The sequence below is a fragment of the Rhinoderma darwinii genome, chromosome 4, assembly GCF_050947455.1.
Source record: "Rhinoderma darwinii isolate aRhiDar2 chromosome 4, aRhiDar2.hap1, whole genome shotgun sequence".
Classification (NCBI taxonomy): Eukaryota; Metazoa; Chordata; class Amphibia; order Anura; family Rhinodermatidae; genus Rhinoderma; species Rhinoderma darwinii.
Genome location: NC_134690.1, coordinates 363,739,959 through 363,761,689, shown reverse-complemented (window position 1 = coordinate 363,761,689; position 21,731 = coordinate 363,739,959). Strand labels below are relative to the sequence as shown.

At 39.6% G+C, this 21,731-nt stretch overlaps 1 protein-coding gene across 1 annotated transcript in view; it reads right to left on the bottom strand.

Annotated features, from left to right (window-relative positions):
- Positions 1–21,731, bottom strand: part of PLCB1 (phospholipase C beta 1) — a 612,909-nt gene that overhangs the window by 261,990 nt on the left and 329,188 nt on the right. The window contains exon 4 of the mRNA XM_075863061.1: positions 15,704–15,844. Coding sequence (XP_075719176.1) covers positions 15,704–15,844 — 141 coding nt within the window. The remainder of the gene's footprint in view (positions 1–15,703; positions 15,845–21,731) is intronic.

Below are 21,731 nucleotides of genomic sequence, written 5' to 3'. Positions count from 1 at the left end.
GAGACTGACTCCAGCTTCCACCACTCAGGCTGGCAGGCTTAGGAGTGGGAGAGCCTATCGCAGCCTGGCCAGACTCAGCTAGCTCCCGCCCTCTGTCTATTTATACCTGCATTTCCTGTTCCTCCTTGCTTGTTGTTCTTTTTCGTGTGGTTTCCTGGCCCAGCTACAGCTCCTTCTACTTTGTTCCTGCTCCATACAGACCCTGGCTTACTGACTACTCTTCTGCTCTTCGTTTGGTACCTCGCACACTCCTGGCTTGACTCGGCTCGTTCACCACTCTGGTTGCTCACGGTGTTGCCGTGGGCAACTGCCCCTTTCCCTTGCTTGTATTCCCTTGTATGTTTGTCGTGCACTTACTGAGTGCAGGGACCGCCGCCCAGTTGTACCCCGTCGCCTAGGACGGGTCGTTGCAAGTAGGCAGGGACAGAGTGGCGGGTAGATTAGGGCTCACTTGTCCGTTTCCCTACCCCCCGGTCATTACACTAAAACTCAGTGGAGGTATGGTAAATTTTGAAGCATTTATTGATGCATAGGCTTGGCTTTTTGGGGCATGTCTCACACTGGTAGATAGTGTCTTTCCTAATGCCTTTTTTGGAACACACCCGACATCTTTTCTGGGATCTTGTTTTCTTGTCAGTGGGGGGATTTACTGAGCGAAAGTGCTGGCCTGGGATTATACGGCAACTATAATCTCCCAAAGAAGTGCCCTCGCCTCCTGGGTTGTCAAACAAAAGGGCCTTGATTATTGTCTCCTGAAATTGGAGAAATGTGTTTCGATTGCCTGCGTATCTGGACACCACAAATGCGTTATACATTGCCATTTGGGTGAGGTGGACTGCCAGCTTCTTGTACCAGGTCTTACTTTTACGCATGGCACTATACGGCTTTATGACCTGATCAGATAGATCCACCCCACCCATAAAGCGGTTATAATCCAGTACGCAGGCAGGCTTGGAAGTTGTGGTGCTGGAGCCACGAACTGGAACATTGATGCTGCTATCCTTATGGATGCTAGTTAGAATGTGGACATCTTTCTTGTCCCTATATTTCACTAGCAACATGTCACTGCACATTGCTTTGCTTTCCCCTTTTGGCAAAGTCTGGCCCAGGAGGGTTTTGGGGAGGCCCTTAGAATTTTTTTTGATTGTGCCACAGGCCACTGTCGCTCTTGCCAAAAGGCACTTTTGGAGAGGGATGCTGTTATAAAAATTGTCTATATAGACATGATATCCCTGGCCAAGTAGCGGGTGTACAAGATCCCACACAATTTTTCCGCTGACAGTAAGGGAAGGGGGGCACTCTGGGGGATCGATTTTTGGAATCCCTTCCCTCATAAATCCGGAAACAATGGGTGTACCCGATGGAACTTTCACAGATCTTATAGAGCTTTATTCCATACCGGGCCCTTTTATTTGGGAGGTATTGACGGAAGTGGAGCCTTCCCTTAAAACTGACGAGAGACTCGCCGACCGCAATATTTTTATCTGGGGTGTAGATTTGGGCAAATTTTAAATTCAAATGATTTATGACAGGCCTTATTTTAAATAAACGGTCATAATTTGGATCATTGGGGGGTGGGCAGCGGGAATTATCTGCGTAATGCAGAAATTTGAGGACGACCTCAAATCTTCTTCTGGTCATAATGGTGCCATAAAGGGGGGTATAATATAGGACATCCGATGACCAGTAGTCCCTAATGCTGGGTTTCTTTATGAGGCCCATATTCAGTAACAGGCCCGAAAATTTGCAAAGCTCCTCAGAGTTTGTGGGGGTCCAATTTTGGTCTTTGGCATAGTAGGATGTGGGATTGTTGGCGAGAAATTGTTCCGCATATAAATTAGTCTGTTTGACCATTAAATTTATAAATTCAGCGGAGAAAAATAATTTTAAAAAATCGAACTCTCCAAACCCCGTGGTCTCCACTTGGATTCCCGAGGATGCGGTGAAGTCGGGAACCTGGGGGGCATAACTTGTAGCAGGCATCCATATCGCCTCACTATCGGGGGGGGGGGGTCAGAACCAGCAACTCTTCTGTGCTGCTGGGGGGCTCATCAGACTCGGTAGACGAAGATGATGTCAGCACGAACTCCATTTCATCTTCGCTAGCAGAGTCTGTATCTGAGCACAGCATAGCGTACGCCTCCTCTGGGCTATAAAATTTCTGTGCCATATTGTAGTAATGGACACTACAATGTAACAGCTCTAATTTTATTGTAACCCTAAAATGTAACTGTCACTAAGAAAAAAAATTTTTTTTTTAGAGTTTTTTTTTTTTATATATATTTTTTTGTATTTTTTGTTTTTATTAACTGGAAACAAACTGGCGCTCTCAAAAACGTAGGAGCAGGATGGAACGGACTGGGTCACTGCGTAAAACTGTGACTGTATGTGGCACGGCAACAGTGAATGGTGGCGATCTGTGTGTATCGGACTGGACGCTGACACGGATCAATGTTCTCTCGCTGGGCAGTGAGGGGACGATCTGGGGGTATTTAGGCTATTGCCTAACGTAATCTGGCGCAGTATTTTCACTGGGGTAATGGGTGGGCGATTTGGGGATTATTTTCTAACTACTGGGACAGGAGAGATCTGAGGAGATCTGAGGAGATCTGAGGAGATCTGGGAGGATCTGGGGAGATCTAGAAGAGATCTTTATTCACTGTATTTTAACTTTTTCTGTCTGACAGGGCTTCACACGACGACTCTCACAAGCTCTTTGACAGAAATGAGCTTGTCAGAGTCGGCGATGAGGAGAATTCTCTGTTTTGTTTACATATGCTGTGATTGGTCATTCATTTTTGAATGACCAATCACAGCCATCGACGTCACAGAACCACTTTGATTGGTCCTGTACCGGTGAGCAGCAAGTGTTTGTTGCTACTCGCCGCCGTGATCTGCCTGCTGTCACCATGTCAAGTGACATGGTGACAGTTTATCGTCTGGACGTAACTGTACGTGATAATGCGGGAATGCACCGCAGATTATGACGTACATTAACGTGATCCGGCGGGAAGGGGTTAAGGATTCTCCTTTTTATAGTTATAGTCCTAGGTATAAAAAGATCATTTGATTTCTGTATTGATCTTTGATATATTTATATAAAATGATTAGGTCGTCCTTCAGATGTCTTTTTTCTAAACTAAGTAACACCAATTTTGATAATATATCTGGTGATTTGGATCCACAAAAGGTCTCCATGACAACTATGCACAAGACAGAAATCCGGAACATTAATTGTTGTCATCAAAATTTCAGACTGCAGGCTTCAAATTTTAAAGGGTATGTCTTACATGACATCCCTTTCTTGAAATGGGTCAGCTGTTATTGCCAGGGGAAGTTGCAGCCAGTCAATGTAGTATTACATGGCAGACATTCAAATAAAAGACGTTTATGTAATACATGCATGAGCCCGGTCTGCTAGAGTGATAGCCGATGATACTCAGTGACTCTCCACTCCGGCTCATAGAGTAGTTGTTCTAAGCATGATGTCCATATACCCTAACAAAGTAGAAGGAAAGGGATTGTTTTCGCTATACATCCCCTTTAAGGGATTATATCTTAGTATAGAGGATATTTAAAACCTGTTTTTCGCCCTTTTAATGTATACTAAGGGACAATTTTATATTATTCTTCAGTTAGGCCTCCTTCGAAATCAAATTTAATACAATGTTAAGTGTCCCAAGTTCTTTCAATGTAAACAATCATTCACAGTATAAAGACAGATGTAGTAGAATAGAGTTTGTTATTTCTTCTTTTGGGGCTGCACTGCCAGTGCATTGTGATAACTCAATAAGTTATAGTTTTAGGTTTACCTGTAGCCCTAGGTAAAACCACAAATAATACACTGTGATACCCAATGGGATATAACAATGAGTTGTGGTAAGTGATTGACTCAGCTCAGCTACATCTAAGTCTGTTCATTCTGCTATATCTGTGTGTAATTGTAAACTGTAGTAAGAGATTGTTCACAAAGTGCAATGTATCTGTTGATAAAAACTGAGCAAGGAAATGTGGACATGTATTGTACAGGAACCGTTTGAGACTGAGGACTGAGCTTGTACAAACTTTAATCTGCCCTTTTAATCTAGAAGTAAAAACGGCAAAGTAATTGGATGTGATCCATTTTATTTTTTTTAGATGTATTCGTGCACTGTAGCCACCATTCACCATGCTAATGTGCACATAAACTGATCTGGAATGAAAAGAAAAGCTGGGAATTTATTACACCAAACTATAGCTCACATTTCCAACAGGAATATTTCTCACCCTGTTTATTAGACCTTCCATCTTCCAGCCTGGAAATGCAATTCCAAGAAAGCACAGTCATTTTAATAATAAGAAAGCCACAAAATATGTCTCAATTTTCCTCTAACTGGTTCAGTAATTTAAATATATGTCATCCTCAATAAGGATTTTGTAAGGACTGCAGACAGCCACCGTCCTAATAACAGGAGCCGGGAGACGACAGTCAGGTACAGCAGAACAGAAGCCGGTCTGTCACGCAGGAAGACATTAATCATCACAAAAAGAGTTTAGCACAAGAGTTTCAATTTCATACACTGGTAATTTAGAAACTAAATAGCAAATATTTACCATAACAAATATGTGAAATTCACAATGTAAACAGGGCTAATGAATTTAATAATCGGCTAAAAACTCACCGCAATGACTTGAGTCTTCATTAATGATTGATTGCGCACAAGGAAGTTATTTAACAACCCTTTCCAGAGTAGTTTATCTCATGTTATTGAACTTAAAATAGACTATTAAAGGGACACTAAACAAAAAAACTCATAAGAAAATAAAAAAATTAAAATATATAAAGATCTATTTAAAATTACTGCAAGAAACAAATTATTTTATTTGCAGAGTAAATTCTGACCGCATGTTTCTATGTTGGGCTTAAAAGGGAATGAAAGGGTTGAGGTTTAGGCCTTATCCCCACAAAAGGGATTCCCAGCCGTGTGACAGACGTTTTTTAAATGGTCGTCACACAGCCACATTAGGAACAATAGACCCCAAATGGGGCTATTCACACGGCCGATTTTTTGACGGCCTGATAAACCCTATTTTCGGCTGCTCTCCCGGCCACACGGCTCCCATAGAAGTCTATGGGGCCGTGTAAAGCATGGCTGTCACTCGGATGTGATCTCAGTGACGGCCAAGCTTTCTGCCGCTCGTTCGCTCTCTTCTCCTCCTCCTCACAGTGCGAAGTGCATGTGAGGAGGAGGAAGGCATTTCTTTGCTCCCTTTAGGAGTGGAATCCCCAATCCCCGGCCACAGCATTGCCGAAGCTGTGGCTGGGGATTCCGCTTCAGGAGAAGTCCCTATCTTCACTGTCTATATATGGACAGTGATGGCAGGGACCTCTCTTGGCACGGTCCCCTACTCCTGAAACAGAATCCCCGGCGCTGTGGTCGGTGTTTCCGCTCCAGGAGAAGTCCCTGACTTCCCTCTCCATATATGGACATTGAAATCAGGGACTTCTCCTGGAACGGTCCACTACAGTGGCGCTGTCTACAGGAAAGTAGGGGGTGCCATCTATGCGGGGGTATGCTATGTAAAAGGGTGCTGTGTAGAGCTACCTACAGCGGGGCTGTGTGGCATTATCTATAGGGGGCTGTGTGGCATTACCTACAAGGGGCTGTGTGGCATTACCTACAGGGGGGCTGTGTGGCATTACCTATAGGGGGCTGTGTGGCATTACAAACAGTGGGGCTGTGTGACATTACCTACAGGGGGGCTGTGTGGCACTGTTTACAGGGGTCTGTGTGGCACTACCTACAGGGGGCGGTGTGGCATTACCTACAGGGGGGCTGTGTGGTATTACCTACAGGGGAGCCGTGGATGTATCTACAGAGGGCAGTGTTTGGCATTATCTACAGAGGGAAGTGCGTGGCAAAAAATTTACATTTGAAATGTATTCGTTTTTAAAAACGACTGGGAAAAAAATGGATGCAAAACGGGTCAAAATCAGCCTTTAAAAATGAAAACATGGCAGGGAACGGATGCAAAATAGCCAAGAAAAACGGACCAAAATGGAAGTTTTTATCGGCCGACACGTGGACCCTGTCATGTAAATAGAGCCTTAGCTAAAGTGGAGGTGTATAGCTTGTCTGGTCTTCATTGTAGACAAAGCAGTGGGGGAAGATTTCTGATGAAGCAAGCTGCCTTGCCGTCAATACAAAGCAGCCTAAGCCCCTTTTCCCATGTGTTTTAACCAGCACAAGCACTGGATGATGAAGGAGATGGAGACAAAAAGATGCCTCCTAAGACATATATAGCATTCATATAGATCCAGTGTTCTTAATATTTTATTTATTATTTTTTTTTTCTATTTTTAAACTGTAGTGCGCCCTTAAAAGAACATGTTTCTACTGTGAAAACACATGGGAAGATCTACAGGCCGCGGTTATACAGTAAAAATCACAGCTGAAAAAGGTCTGTTTTGATTTTAGTAAAGGATTGAGCAGATCATGACTTCGTGCAGACACAAATATTCACTAACTGAGTGTGTCCTCATTGAGAAAAACAGAATAGACCCTTAATACGATATATGAAAATATAAGAAAAGTGACTGCTCATTTCTCCATACCGCTCACTCTACGATGTGGCCCTGTTGTTGCCCTGAAAAGGGTACTCTGGCATAAATGTTGTCTGTACAAGAGCCCCTGGTATGTTTTTCAGTTCAGGGGGACACTGTGTTTATCCTCTCTGAGTGAACAGCATGCAAAAATAAACTGGTGTGATTCGGCGGAAGAGAGTATGAAGAATATTAAGACACTGGTAAGAATAATTTTTTTATTTTTGGAGGGTAGGGGAGGGGAACTGGAATATTTCAGCTGATATCAAGCAAACCGTGAGATACTATATGGCCAGATTTGATGTGAACTGACCATACATTTGATGGTTAAGTCTGACCTTTAAACTGTTGGTCAACATGGAATTGAGGAATCTTGGCTTATTGAAGTTGGTTTTGATGATATATAATAACAATGTATTGAAATGATCCACACCGCTGACAGGTTAAAAAATTCTCTCAATATGCATTTGTACCTATTAAATTCAATTGTGATTTTCAGACCCCCAAAGAGGAAGGATTTGAGAAGAAATAAGCAAGTCAATTAGATCAATATATGCTGAGGGTTAGGAGGAGCAGACAGCCCCCTTGGGCACCAAGAGTACAATTTGAGGATTTAAACGGAAAAAATTACGCTCTACCTTTATATTTCACTGTGCAAATAATTGGACGCCGTGTCTGAGCTGCTGATAATGTTGTGGGAATGCTTCCCTTTAGTACACTGGGGAGGAAATGGAAATAGAGAAAAATACTTTCATTGTGTCCCAGGCACCCAATGTAACTAGAGATGTAAAAAAGACTACCCTGTAGAAGGAAACAGCAGATTACAGAAAGAAAACTGTGGGCAATAGTTTATCGATACATTTATATATCTAAGGCCCTGTTCACATCAGGTTTGTGATGTACTTTTTGCATATACAACAGGAAAGCTCCCGAAGTACATGCTAAATGTGTCCATAGAGTTATATTATCCCAATAGAGGCCACAAGAGTGTCCTTTTGGCCTCTGTCAGGCCAGTATACATCAACATACCACAAAAATAGGTATGGTATAGTAGACTACACTATTTCATATAACAGAATGAAGTATAAAAACGTATACCGTGCAGAATACTTTTTTTTTTTTAACATGGGAAACTATGGATAACAGATGCCACTCTAAGGCCTCATGCACACGACCGTGTTTTTGCGTCCGCAATTCCCCCGCAAATCCACGGGAGAATTGCGGACCCATTCATTTCTATGGGCCCATACACACTATCCGTGTTTTCACGGGTCTCCGCATGTCCGCAAATCCGTGCCGCAGAAACTCAGGACATGTCTTATTACGGGCCACAAATTTGATGCGGACATGCCAATAGAAGTCAATGGGCCCGTGGAAATTGCGGATACACCTCCGTGTGTCATCCGCAGTTTTGCGGATTTGCGGAAGTGTTGCTAGGCGACGACCGGGAATGAGTTCTGTCGTCATCCTGTTTTACCTAGGCTTTTTTTTTTTCATCCGCATTTTGCGGATTACATACGGATGAACTGCGGATTACATACGGATGAACTGCGGATGACATTTCACGGAATACGGTCCTGGAATTTGCGGACCAGAAAAACACTACGGTCGTGTGCATGAGGCCTAAGGCATAACCTTTTCATGACGTATACATTAAATGACCGATGCCACAGGTGTAGGCCACAGCGTGCATTTAACATATGCGTCTTATGCGCTAAACGTATGACAAAAAACGTAATCTGAATGGGGCCTTAGAGTGGTGAGGAATGGAGCAGGGAGATAAGCTGCTGGAGCCATTGGATCCTACTACAGCTATAGGATAGGGTGACCAGCCGACCCTGTATTGAGAATTGCACCTGCATTGATGGGGGTAGAGGGGATGTTGGTAAATGGAATAGGGAGTATGTATTATAAATAAGAATCTTAGGAATTGGCAGGGAAGGGGTGTAAGTGGCCAATGAAATATTTGACTGTGCATACGAGAGCTTTCAAGCTGAACTTCAGAAACCAAGGGTGGTGGGGCGCACACTTTGACCACTGCCCTGGAAACATAAGTAGGTATATAGGAGGAGATTTTTCAAACAGTCTAATTACAATGTGAGGCAATTTTGAATGAAGAAACACAAGGAGATGGCAGATGGCATTATTAGAAAAATAACTTGGTCCGATGAAGCCAGTTTCAAACTTTCAGGAGCTGTTACTAGGCACAACTGAATTTATTACTTAACAGAAAACCCCCTTCCAACAATTGAAGAACAGATGAATCACCCTGTGGTTACAGTTTGGGTGGCCCTTTCAAGTAAAGGGGTAATTGGACCAATTTTCTACAATAAACCTCAGACCTGTACCTTAACATGCTCCAAGAAAATGTAATACAACAATTGCAGTTGGAGCAATGAAAATTAAGACTTCTGTTTTAAGGAAGATGGAGTCCTCCCCACTGTGCTTTAGCGGTGCGTAATTTTCTTGACTAAAAATTAGCCAATAGGTGGATAGGTATACGAGGCCCAGAGGAATGGCCACAACGATCACTAAGCTTTACCCCCGATGGACTTTTTTTTTTTTGGTGAGTTATCAAAGAAAAGTTATATTCAGGAAAACCAAACATGGTTGATAACATGATGCAGTTCATAAAAGAAGCAGCCAAGAAATGAATGGCAATAAAAAACTTTGTACCAAAGTGTTAGTGTAAAAACTAGATTACTGCAATGTGTAAATAGTGAGGGCGCCAATGTGAGCATATAAGAGATTGTACTTAATTGATTGTTAATCTATAAAATACTATTTAAACTGTATACCTATTATTATTATTATTATATAATGCACCCCCCTGTATATGTATGTATATGTGTGTATATATATATATATATATATATATATATATATATATATATATATATATATATATATATATATTAAAAAATTCAAATATAAACATTAAACGGCCTAAAATCAGCATATAATGAAATTTAAATAAGAAAAACCTGGAGAATAGCAATCTTAATCTACCACAGTTGTACTATATGCACATAACATAGTAAAATACAAGGAAAATTGAAAATATCTCATTGGAAAAAAACTCACACAATGCACCAGTATACTGAGATAAGTGCATATGCTTTTTTTCTGCAATTTTCCAGAGAAAAATCGCTGACTATATAATTTCAAGTCATACTTATCCTTTACTCTTACATTTGAGTTAAGCATGAGAGACAGTTCTGTCTATTCAACAATTTTACAACAAGTTGATGAGTAACTTGAATGTTACCTCCTAATATCAGACATTGATCTTAATCATTTTTGATTGTGTATGTCACACTAGCAGACGTCAGGTTTAACAATATAACATACTGCAGAATATCGAGTTGTCCTAGAAATCAGCCACTTATAAATCTGCACATTGAGGTACAATAATAAATTATAATTAAGTAATAAAATTATCATTGAGTTAAAAGTTATATGAAATTGTAAAAAGTAAAAGGGCAAGTAAAAAAAATTCAGAATTCACAAGTCCTGTAACTTTATAGTGAAATGCCAAATAATAAATTCTCCGGTGACCATCTCCTATTATTATAACCCAATATTATTTTAAGTATTAGTGTAGATATTAAATATATTGTATTAAGCCCTATTTGTGTTCTTGGTAAAAATGGCAGTGACTTTTAAATGCTTATGAATATATGTTAATAGACAAATACATAAATGTTATAGTAATCTTACATGGCCCGTCAAGGGCCGTGTAAATGAGCGCCGATCAACGAGACAGTGTTGATCAGGGCTCGTCTGCTCCTGTCACACGGAGCTATGGATGGGGATGAGCGGTTGTTACTCCGATCGCGGTTGTTATCATGTCGGCAGCGCATCTTCTTGTTTACACACGGAGATGTACTGCCAACAGCGATAATATTTTAGTTTACAAAGGGCAATTATCAGGAACGTGTGTTTTGTGAACGAGCGTTTGCACGATAATTGGCCCGTGTAAAAGGGCCTATAGAATAGAGCCTATGTGTGCTTTGATACGGTTTTTCTTTATTGCTCTCAAGTATCTAAAAAAATAAACAACGTTGCAAATAGATTTTCTTACCATCTCCTTTTTGTCAATTATCTTTGTTACCTCTTGCCTTTTTGTGTATACAGCTCCTATGCAGAGCTTTGTGTCTCCATAGTTACTGATTACAAACAAACCCTGTGTGTTGTCTGCTCCTGCAATAATGTGTTACTCTCTTTCATCTGACTGCTCTTCCGATAGTCTGTAGATTAGCAAGAGGAGGGGTCAGAGGGAGTGGACCATTGACAAGGTCTGTTGTCTATAATGATGGAGACATTTCTGGTGGGATATTTTAATCAAGACTATTTAGAAAGTAACTTCACAAGTCTGTTATTTTGTTTGAAATAACTTAGCGCTTGTAGTTTTGAGAACCATTTCGGCGGAAGGGAAGCACTGTTTGTTTACAAAAGTATGGGGACCCGCCTCTTAATCATTGAATTCAGTTGTTTCATTCAGTCCCATTGCTACTGATGTATAAAATTCAGCACCTCACCATGCAGTCTGCAGTTACAAACTTTGGTAAAAAAAATGGGTCGTTGTAAAGAGCTCACTAAATTTCACCGTGGTACTGTAATAAAATAGCCACTTCTGCAACAAGTCAGTTTGTGGAATATCAAAAAGGGAAAATAATTCACAATCAACTGTAAATGTTATCATTGCAAAGTGGAAGCATTTAGAAACTACAGCAACTCAACTATGAAGTGGCAGACCACTCAAAGTTACAGAGTTGGGCCACTGACTGCTTTGGCGCATAGTCCATAAAAGTCCAATCATCCTCTGACATTAACATCAGCACAAAAATTGTGCACTGCCAGCTTCATGGCATGGGTTCCCATAACCAAGCAGCTGCATGGACGAGTCTGGGTTTGGCAAATGCCAGGAGAACTTTACCTGCCTGACTACATTGTGCCAACTGTAAAGTTTGGTGGAGGAGACATAATGCTGTGGAGTTGTTTTTCAGGGGTTGGCCTTGGCCCTTTACTTCCAGTGAAGGGTAATCTTAATTCTTCAGCATACCAAAACATTTTGGACAATTGCAGCTTCCAACTTTGTGGTAACAGTTTGAGGAAGGCCCTTTCCTGTTCTAGCATGACTGTTCTCCAGTGCACAAGGTCCATAAAGACATGGTTGGGTAAGTTTGGTGTGGAATAACTTGACTGGCCTGCACAGAGCCCTGACCTCAACCCCATAGAACACCTTTGGGATGAACTAGAACAGAGATTGCGAGCTAGACCCTCTCGTCCATCATCAGTATCTGACCTTACAAATTCTGTTCCCACAGACACACTCCAAAATCTTGTAGAAAGCCTTCCCAGTGAAAACTGTTTTAGTGGCAAAATGGGAATTAACTCCATGTCTGTGGATTTAGAATGGGATGTCATTAAAGCTCCTGCAGGTGTAATGTGTAGGTGTCCTAATACTTTTGTTCATATAGTGTATATACAGTCAGTGGTGCAGCTATAGGAGAGGCAAAGTTGCAGTCACTTCTAAGCCCCAAAGACCTCTCAGACACATGAGAACACAGCAGCATTATGGCAAATGTCAAGTGATGGTTTGGGGGTCCTTATATTGATTTTGAATCAAGGTGGACGCCTGAAGCTACAAGCTGCTCTTCTATTCAATTGATCCCTATAGACAATCTTTTTTTTTTTATGCACAAGGTGAATGAACAGTGACAGCCTCTCCCACTGCCACAATTTAAGAGTATTTTAGCCCTACATGCACTCTATTAGATAAAGGGGTTGATCTGCTTTGTTTTCTTAAATAAAGTTTATTGAATCAAGTACTTTATGTTGTCACGCTAGATAATATATGTTGAGCAATAATTCAGTCCCCTAGAGGAGATCTCTGAGACAATGAACACTATGGGGAAATGTACTAATGTGTCTGCAGCTCAAACGTGTCGTAAATTGCAACAAAATGTGTCACATCTTGGTGCAGTTTGACGCATTTCTTGTTAGACCAGATGTTTGCGACTTACTAGACACTTTTTAAATAATCGGTCATCAGTTTAGTAATGCCCAATGTTCTAGCTAATCTAATAGGCAAAGTCACACTGATAATTCTAGTGAAAATTGTGTCCCAAAAAGTATATTATTCTAAAAGTTATGAGCTTTATTTTAAATATGCAAATGGAACTATACTAGACAAGTGGGAGGTAACAGCAGCGATTCTCCTGAAATGGAGCCTCCTCACAGCCTCTGACGCTGTCCTATCAGCATGAAGCTGCTTCACACAGTGTGAGAGACTGAGGCTGGAGGGAAGGGGGATCAATTCAAATAGCCATATCTCCGGCTGTGGACCAACTAGAACAGTGGTTCTGGTGGCATGTAATAGATGAGATTCTGTGAAACAACAGGAGGTATCACCAGTTAAAAATACAGTCGGGAATGGAGCTGTATACTATATGATCACACTGTGTTGCTGGGCAGGGAAGAGGGAGAAGCTGTATGCTGATTGGACAGCGTCATACAAAAAATATTACACCACCCAGAGTGAAAAGAAAGAGTTACCTCCCATTTGACAAGTAAAGCCCAATTAGCATAATTAGAAAAATGCACATAACTTTGCAAATAAAAAACATTTTTTTTTAAATTATGTATTTATCAGCATCATAGCGCCTATTAGATTAGTTAGGAGATAGGACATTAATAAACTAGTGACAGATCCTTTTTAACGGAAAAGAGACGTGGCTTAAGATAAAAAAAAACTGCAACAAAAATCTGTTGCAAACTAAGCCAAATCATAGGTGGTATAAAAAGGGGAAAAGTGTTTAGCAGGTCAAGTAAGATACTTTACATTTATAATACAGCATTCACCACCATGATAAATTTGGTGCATCTTCTGACAGCTTTGTTTACACTGTCTAAATCTTAGACGGCATTAGTACATCTGCCCCAATATCTTTACCTCTATATACATCATTCTGGACATCACTGTTCCAAAACCTGCAGCCCCATTTAATTGTTGTTCCTATTAATACCATACACATATATTGCAGGTTCCATTCTACAAAATCATGTTTCTGAAAATATAATGTAAACATTAAAACGAGCATCTGTTATGTTGTTCATAGACATGTATTGCAGATTCTCATAAGCCTGTTAATCCTTGATAGACTTAATTACGATAAATCTGCATGTCACCATGGGGAAAAAGCCATCAAGAAAGACGTAAATGTCAGACTAAGTCACTCAGGATTATAACTTGATTAATAAATCACACATCATACTGTAAGCCAAACAGTTCAAGATACCGCAAAGGTGTTCGTACCCCACTGAATACAGAAACACTGAATTTAATTTTGAGATTCTAAAATAATATATTTTGTTAAAAATGTGTGATAAATGGTCCATGCACCATTATGTGATACAGAACAATGCATGTGTTATATCTTAAACGTCATACCTTTAATTTCCTCACATTCACTCATATGACTTATTTTAAGTTGATTTAATAAAATTAAACTAATTCTGGCCAATAGATCTCCAGCTTAGATCTCCTGGTCCTGGTATAAATGCTATACCTGGTCCTATCAACAAGGTCCCAATGACATCCCATGCCACCATATACAGTGACATCAAGATTTGTAAGATCACTATACACTATATCTATTGAATATTTATTTAGTGAGATATCTCTTTCTAGTTTCATCACCACATTGGCAACTGGCAAGGATAGGTCATTATGTCTCTGAACCACCAGTTTCATTGGACCCTATACGTCTTGTTGCCATCGCATTATTTGCTACATCTATTGCTAAGCCACTGGAGCCTGTTGCCACTACGCAACATTAGTAATTATTATAAATGTATTGTTACGCACTTTGTTCTTTGAAACAAATTTTAATCTGCTTCACAATAGCTCCTTCAAGATAGCGCAAAACCTACCTCTGATCCTTCGTATTGCATGAAATGAAGGGCCATAAAACAAGTCTGTGTAGAGTGGAGGGGCAGAATACTGTATAGCAGTACGGAAATTCAGTGACCACTTATACGTATGTAGATAAATGTATTTACATGGCAGTGGTAATGACAGGAATTCAGTTGGTTTAGTGATACTAGAACCGGCAGAATACACTAAAAATGGCTGTAAGAAAATAATGCATTTACTGCAGGGGAGTTAGGTTTCAGTTAAATATAATCCTCCAAAAGACATGAAATTGCATCCATAAACCGAAGAACACTTGCCCTCGGCAGCGTTCACATATACGTTATGACTTCCGGTTATAGTAAAAGCTGTGACGCTGTGAAGGATTTGTCGTACAAAGGATAATGGGGTTTGTCCTATTTTCAACGTTTTAATAGCAAGAAAAGAGATGCAAAAGGTTATCTCTGTGTACAAGACTAATTCAGTAAAACTATGCAAAACAGTAGAGATGGCTCATAGTTTCTAATGTTCATTATAAGAATGTCAGACATGTCCTAAGTCCATCCATTTATGCTAAAGGCTATATTCACCTTCATAAGCAATTCTTTTTATTTCCCTTACGCATTTAAAATGAAAAACAAAGCAACTTTGCAACAGATCTTGATTAAAAACGTCCTATTGTTTTGTGTGTACAGCTGTTCTGCAGACCTAGGCGTCTCCATGGTAACAGACAACAAGCAAACTCTGTGTATTGTAATCCTGGAAGGGAGTATGACTGCAGGATCATATATTCCACAGAGTTTGTTTGCTGTCTGTTACCATGGAGATGCATAGGCCTGCATTACAGCTGTAGCCCCAGAATGATGGGAGTTTTTTTTTTAATCAAGACTTATTGTAAAGTGCTTACATTTAATTTTAGATGCACTAGAGTAATAAAGAAAAAATTTGTAGAGATGGAGGACATTTAAAGCACAACCTTTTTGGTTCTTCACAAAATTATAGCCGGCAGTGTGTAAAAAGAATATGTGCCTTTTGTGGAATCTGGATGACTTGTTACCAAATAAAAGCAAATTTTTTTTATTGTAATCAGAGTATTTACCTTGTATTGTTCGTCATCATTTTTTTTTTAAATTAATTTGACAACTAAAGTTATATTCTGTAGCCAATAAATAAAATTCAAAATAATTGCTTCCACAACCTACCTTTGCAATTTCCTCTTGAAACGCTACTAAATTCAGATATGAAATGTTAACCAGATCTGGTCCATAAACTATGGTAAACATCCGATATTCTAATCGGCCTCCAAAGTTCCCAACTTCCAACTGCTCTTTCAGCTTGGGGTCCTGCAAACAAGACAAAATAATAGTTTGTGTTATTTCCATCCAAAATTAATATTTTATAATATAATATCAGTGGAAAAAAACTGAAAATAGGAAAATTATTTCTATAAAACTTGTAGGACATTGCTATTTTCATTATGATATGGGTCACCCATTTGTCATTTTACATATCTAACTAGTTAAAGAGGACCTGTCACTAGGTCATATACGCTGAACTTAACCTGACCTGAATAGTGCGGTCTCCCAATTTCAGTGCCGTATTTTTCCTGAGACACCCTTTTTCAGAGATGCCCCTTCTCTTTGTGTAGGTGACCTATATGCTAATTTGGTGTAGTTAGCCACCAGGTTATGGACTACCCTCATTTTCCCAAAGTCAGCGTGAGGCAACTATAGAGCGGCCATGAGATATGGCTGTTCTGGTGAAATCACGTTGCACCTGGCCGCGTCAGAGGCAGGGAAGCTTAGCTCCACCTTGGGAGTAGGTGGGTAGTTGGCCGTTGGCCATTGGCTTACTACAGCAAATTAGCATATAGGGCGCTAACAAAATAGTCCATATCTCTGGAACGGTTGGCGTCCCGAAAAAAAAAGTGGTGCTGTAATCAGGGAGACAGTGTTATTCATGCCAGATTACTAGTTCAACTTATATAACCTAGTAACAGGTCCCCTTTAGGTACAAATATACCGAACATCACACAGACCAGGATTAAAATAGTATTTAATCTAAGATTTAAGACAGTTATAAACTGGTAAAGCAGCTATAATTAGCATTATTTTATATTTTTTGTTTCGCTATTTGGGATAAACGGATTACTGTAGATCTGCATCTTGTTACCCACAGAATTAAATAAAACATATGGCATGACAGAAGACATCAAATGACATCATGAATGGTTCAGCCGCACAGCCAAAACAGTGCAGATCGGCAATTAACAATTTGATTCTATTTCAGTGTAAACTAATTAAAAGTACATTCTCTTCATACATTCACTATGCAGCACAAAAAGACAAAGGATTACAAAGGGCATCTATACAGTATGGTGTTCAGTCATGGGATCAGCAAAGGCATTTTCATCTCGTCAGGTTGCATAGACCGATCAATTCATAGTTATGTGTAAAATTCCACCAAATAACACATACCCTTATTTATTTCCGTCTGAAGCAGGCAGGTAATGGGGCAAGGTCTCGCTTTACAAGAACCAATGTATTTTTGACGTCATTTTACTTTACCACAAATTTTGCCCTTTGGCTACATGACCCAATCATGACACTATAACACATATAATCTATCAAAATGAACAGTTATAATTCATCACCGACCAAAATAATGTGGCCTATTGTGATGCAAGATGACAGACCAATCTTATGTGAAGATATGGTTCACTGGTCCAAAATAGGTTCACAATGGCGTGATACATTTAGATAGTACACCCAATAGAGGAGAATAGTCATATATGCTATAACTGTTTACCAGGTTTATAAAACGTCTCATAAAAGCCATTGTATTACATTTTTGTGACCTCTTATGTATTGCTTGTTATATTATCTAACATCTACAGAACATTTTGATTATATTTGATTTATAGTTAAATAAAATTTCCTATTCTCCTATATACACTTTTGCATCATGAATCGTGTTGATTCTAACATTAAGTTTAATGATTTTCAGCAAAATACAAATCCAAGTTTACATAAATAGCCATTCCCTAACATAGTGTTGTTGACAGAATTTCTGCATCTAGCAACAGGAATATTCCCATAATAATTCTGAACTCCCGGTCATTGCCCAACAAATCTATAAGTAGAATACAGGTTGCTGTTTATGGCAGCCTATAGCTTGTGAATGGTGAATGAGACACAAACACAGACATAAAATAGCCTGCGCCTGCTGCCGAAATAGACAGGGAATTTCAACCTTCTAGGCTGGCCGAAATTTCTCTAATTCTGTATGTAACATAGTCACATGGTTGATGGATGAGACATCACCCCCACAGTCTCGCCTTTTAGCACCAAAGGATCTGGGCATTCGAATTTAAGTCACAGAAACCTCTCTTATTTCCATGCTCTGGAACCATTCAATATATCTAGTTAAACTACACTATGAAGAATTCAGGATGCTAGTGAGTATCAGGCCCCAGGTCCCTGGGCTACAACCTCCAACCTGCTCATCCCAGAAACCTCTATGGACGTGCTATTGATCTTAAACAGATCCTGAGATACAGCTTGCATTATATCCCAGAGCTGAATTCACAGTCCTGCTGGTACAAGATTAGCCAAGCTCTTATATTACAGTGAGACAGTTTGTTTAACCTGCATCAGAAAATTCTACAGGGTGAAAATAAAGGAATGAAGGAAGATCCCACTCTTAAATGGACGCCAACTTTTCAAACTGTTCAAATTTTGTTTTTTCATCCATGCAAATTCTGTGTGAAGTTACTGCCACTAAGTGTCTCCCTTCCTGTAATCTGCTGTCCACCCCCTGTTGTTAAGCAAAATCTGTCCCTAGTTACAGATCTGAATTGATGGGCTGCAGAAGGTGGGGGTGTGTCTCTTCCCTGTTTGCCAATACAAGTCTATGGAGAAGGGAGGGGGAGCAGAGTGAGAACAAAACACACAGACATGCTTCAGCTTCCTGGTAAGTGTTGCTGCCTCAGCCTACTCATTACTGCTGTATTGTATTCTCTGTTGCTGCAGCTTGTGTATATATATATATATATATATATATATATATATATATATATATATATATATATATATACACACGTGTGTGTGTGTGTGTGTGTGTGATATAGAGATTAGAGAGAAGGGTTCTCTGTGCTGTGTATAAAATAAGTAATAGCAGTTAGGTACTAATTCAGTAGTCAAGTCATAATGGCCAGAAATAGTGTTATTTCTCATGTACACACATATTCTGAAAAAGTCACCTGAAAAGTTAGAAATGCTTTAAACCTGCAGAATTGTGAATGATGCTCTGGACTACATAACACAGGCGGTAATGTATAGTTAGTACAAGGTAAATACTTGCAATGTAAAAAGTTACTCAAGTTATTAATGTAAGTAGATTTCTTTCATTCATTTCCAGAATAACAAGCTTGAATAATCAGCATACAAACTTTTGTGTTACTCCTGAGCTACTTTCTGCAGTTGTGTTACAAGTTACTTGCAGCTGTAAATGACAATAAAAGTCATTACAAAGTAAGAACTCCATTCCCAAACCCCAACACGTCAAATCTCAAGACGTCACAACATTTAATTTGAGAACAGTCCAGTCCTCACTGAAGTAAAACTATCTTGACCGCTGGTAATAAAAATGATTCAGGGGAAATAATGTCGCAAATAACAGTTGTGCCTGTAAAATGTCTTTGATTTGCACATGGAAAAATGGTGTCTTGTGTAACAATGCTATGTGCAATGGCATGGCAAATAATCCTTCATTGGAAACATATGTTTGGGATTTTGTCCAGATGCTTACACTCAGATGTGCTCTTTCTAAAGGTTATTAATATTACAGGAAAGTCAAGCAACTATGTTACTACTTGGTGTTATTTTTCGACCTCAAAAACAGTTGAATATATCTAGAACTACACTATGTAGAATACAGGCTACTCAGTCCTCAATCACTAGACAGGTCCCTGAGGCAGAGATTCTGAAAATAACGCCACCTTGCTGCGCCTACTTGGGTCCACATATAACAATAACGTAAGTTTTATATTGTGTTTAATCTGCACTATTCTACAGAGTAACTAAATATAATAAACTGAGCTACATGTGTCCTTTTGTGTGAACAAAAACTGTTCCTATTCCATTCATCTGTATTAAAGATAATCACTACTGACAGTCATTACAATGTCCATAGTGGATGTTACCGAACTTTCCAAAGACCCTAAATGGTGTGAAATGTATTTCTGTCTAGCAATGCAGAATTAGGGCATGGCCAGACGTGGCATTTTTATGTAGACACTGTCCGCATCAATGCCGCACATAATCTGGGTTGCCAATTCCGTTGCGGCTTTGCCTAAAATGTGCAGTAAATTGCTACGGATTAGCCGTTGCGTATTCAGGTGAAGAGTACATCCTGCTGTCTTTTAAAACATTTCATCTCAGTCTGGCTATAGACCTCGAAACACAAAGGTCCAGCCAGAATGAAGAAATATCCTGTTCGTAAAACCAATCCACAACGCAACACACATAACCTCTGCGGATTTCATTGCGGAATTTTGAATCTCCATTGAAGTCAATAGAGAAATTCTGCAACAAGTCCGCAACAGCCAGTTGCGCACCTCCAACAGCCAAATTCCGTACCACAGCCTATGGTCCGCAGCAGAGTTTTCCGCCACATCTGCACGAACCTAACTAAAAAGGTGTGGAAACCAATAGAGAAACTGTCGGCTGCGGATTTACGCAGCGGACTGTCCGCAGAGGAATTCCAGAGCAATTCCGCCACATCTGGCCATGCCCTTAAATGATGTTCAGAGTTTGTGGAAAGTTAGGTGCCAACCTTCTGATTGTAATATTAGATGACTATGTGATTAAATTGTATTATTCCCTGCTTAACACAGTCATAGTGGGCATTGGGTAATGTGGGTATGTGGCTCGTCTGTACAGTAAAATGTTTAGCACTTCGGCACTGTCTATATAATGATCATTGTTTTAAATAATAACAATGGAAAACTTGTCAAACATTTAGGCCACATTCACATGAACGTGTTTTTGCGGCCGCAATCCCCCAGAAAATCCACGGCAGAATTGCGGCCCCATTCATTTCTATGGGGCCATGCACACGACCATAGTTTTTGCAGTCTTTGCACGGCCCGGGAACCCGCACCGCAGAAAGAACGGGCATGTGCTATTACGGCCGTCTTCTGCGGTCCGGGCTCATTGAAAACAAAGACGGCGGCCATGTGCATGTCCTACGATTTGCGGGTGACAGAAAATCACGGCCGTGCACACGGCTACGGTCGTGTGCATGAGGCCTGTTTAGTAAAGTGTACGAAGCATGTTCAGGCAAAAGGACCTCCTTTAAAAATTTCTAGCAATCTCATTTTAAATATATTTTCTAACCTGTCCATTTTTGGCACTAGGCTGTAAATAATGTAGAACATAAGTCATTTACTCTACGTCTCCAGAGTTGTAAAAATATTAATGTCACAAACTGATGGAGCCTGAAGATTTCCTATCAATGGATCATCATCCAAATGCCACAGATTACTATAGAATTTTGTATTTCATTTTTAGTTTTTGTGTATTTTGTAAAATTTTTCAGTAGATATTTTTATTTTGAAACTAAATAAGCTAAATAAATGTTTGCCACTATGGTGTATTAGTCCACTTATGTCTATGTCAAATATTTTATCTCCTGGAAATTGCATTGCAAGCCTGAGTGTCAAAGAGTAGCTTAACTGTATTACTTTTAGCTTTACTGCGCTTTCAATTTTCTCAACTACTAATATGAGAGACTGGTTGAAATATTCTACCTGTCACATATCATCAACCAATATAAAGCTATAGGTTTACAATCAAAAGACTTTTAAACCCGTCTTTCCAAGAAATCAATATATTTTGTTTCTCTTTGCTTTAATAACAATGAAAGCCTAGCTGAGCTTTATTTATTTGTAATCCCTTTTTTATAGACTGAAATAAAAAGAATAACTACTGCGCTGAATCACCTACATAGGTGGATAAAAGGATTTTATGTATGCTACATTAATGAAGGAAGATTTGTAGAAAATCCTTTAGAAATATTCCCCAACCTAAAACAAAAGCTTCCCAGAAATATTGTATTTTTCAGGTGAAAAATCAACAAAACACAGATACATAAAATTGTATAATAGCAAGAAATAATTTTCATCAACTGCTTTTCTAGAAGTCCTCAGCTTTGGACAACCCCTTTTTG